The sequence below is a fragment of the Eimeria mitis genome, genomic scaffold (assembly GCF_000499745.2).
Source record: "Eimeria mitis Houghton genomic scaffold, Emh_scaff627, whole genome shotgun sequence".
Taxonomy (NCBI): Eukaryota; Apicomplexa; class Conoidasida; order Eucoccidiorida; family Eimeriidae; genus Eimeria; species Eimeria mitis.
This window is the reverse complement of record NW_013574457.1, coordinates 4,379-4,863: the sequence shown is the minus strand read 5'-3', so window position 1 is coordinate 4,863 and position 485 is coordinate 4,379. Positions and strand designations below refer to the sequence as shown.

At 51.1% G+C, this 485-nt stretch overlaps 1 protein-coding gene across 1 annotated transcript in view; it reads left to right on the top strand.

Moving 5' to 3' along the window:
- Positions 1–485, top strand: part of EMH_0018220 (uncharacterized protein) — a gene marked incomplete at both ends in the record, with an annotated part of 13,584 nt that overhangs the window by 8,793 nt on the left and 4,306 nt on the right. The window contains one exon of the mRNA XM_013501074.1: positions 72–134. Coding sequence (XP_013356528.1) covers positions 72–134 — 63 coding nt within the window. The remainder of the gene's footprint in view (positions 1–71; positions 135–485) is intronic.

The window sequence follows — 485 nt, the reverse complement described above, 5'->3', positions numbered from 1 at the left end:
CCTGGAGACGTAGCTTCTCTCAAAATGCTCTCCGCTTCTTGCTGATGTATGGACGGTGTATTGCTCTTCAGCTAACCCGTTCCGCTGACAGTCGAAGTCAACTCGAGACAAGCGAGGGATTGGATGAAGATATGGTTTGTGGGGTTCCGGACGCTGCCTCGCTCAGCAGCTGCAGCAGTAGTAACAGCTGCAGCAATAGCAGCAGCAGCAGCAGCTGTTGCAGCGGCAGCGGTGACCATGAGCAGCATAGGGCTTGTATGGTTTCTGTGCTTGCCACCACTTGTTTAATCCCTCGCGCGCAGGATGTTCTCCGAGCCATCTTAGCACACGGGGAGATGCGGTTTTCTTTAGTAGGGAGGCGTGTGTTAGGCCTACCACTTGAAGACGAAGAACAAGAAAATGACGATGAAACAAATAAAGAGACGAAGGAACTGGAAAGCCTTTGGCAAATGTTCTTAGAAACTTGCACACAACGTCTCATAGGC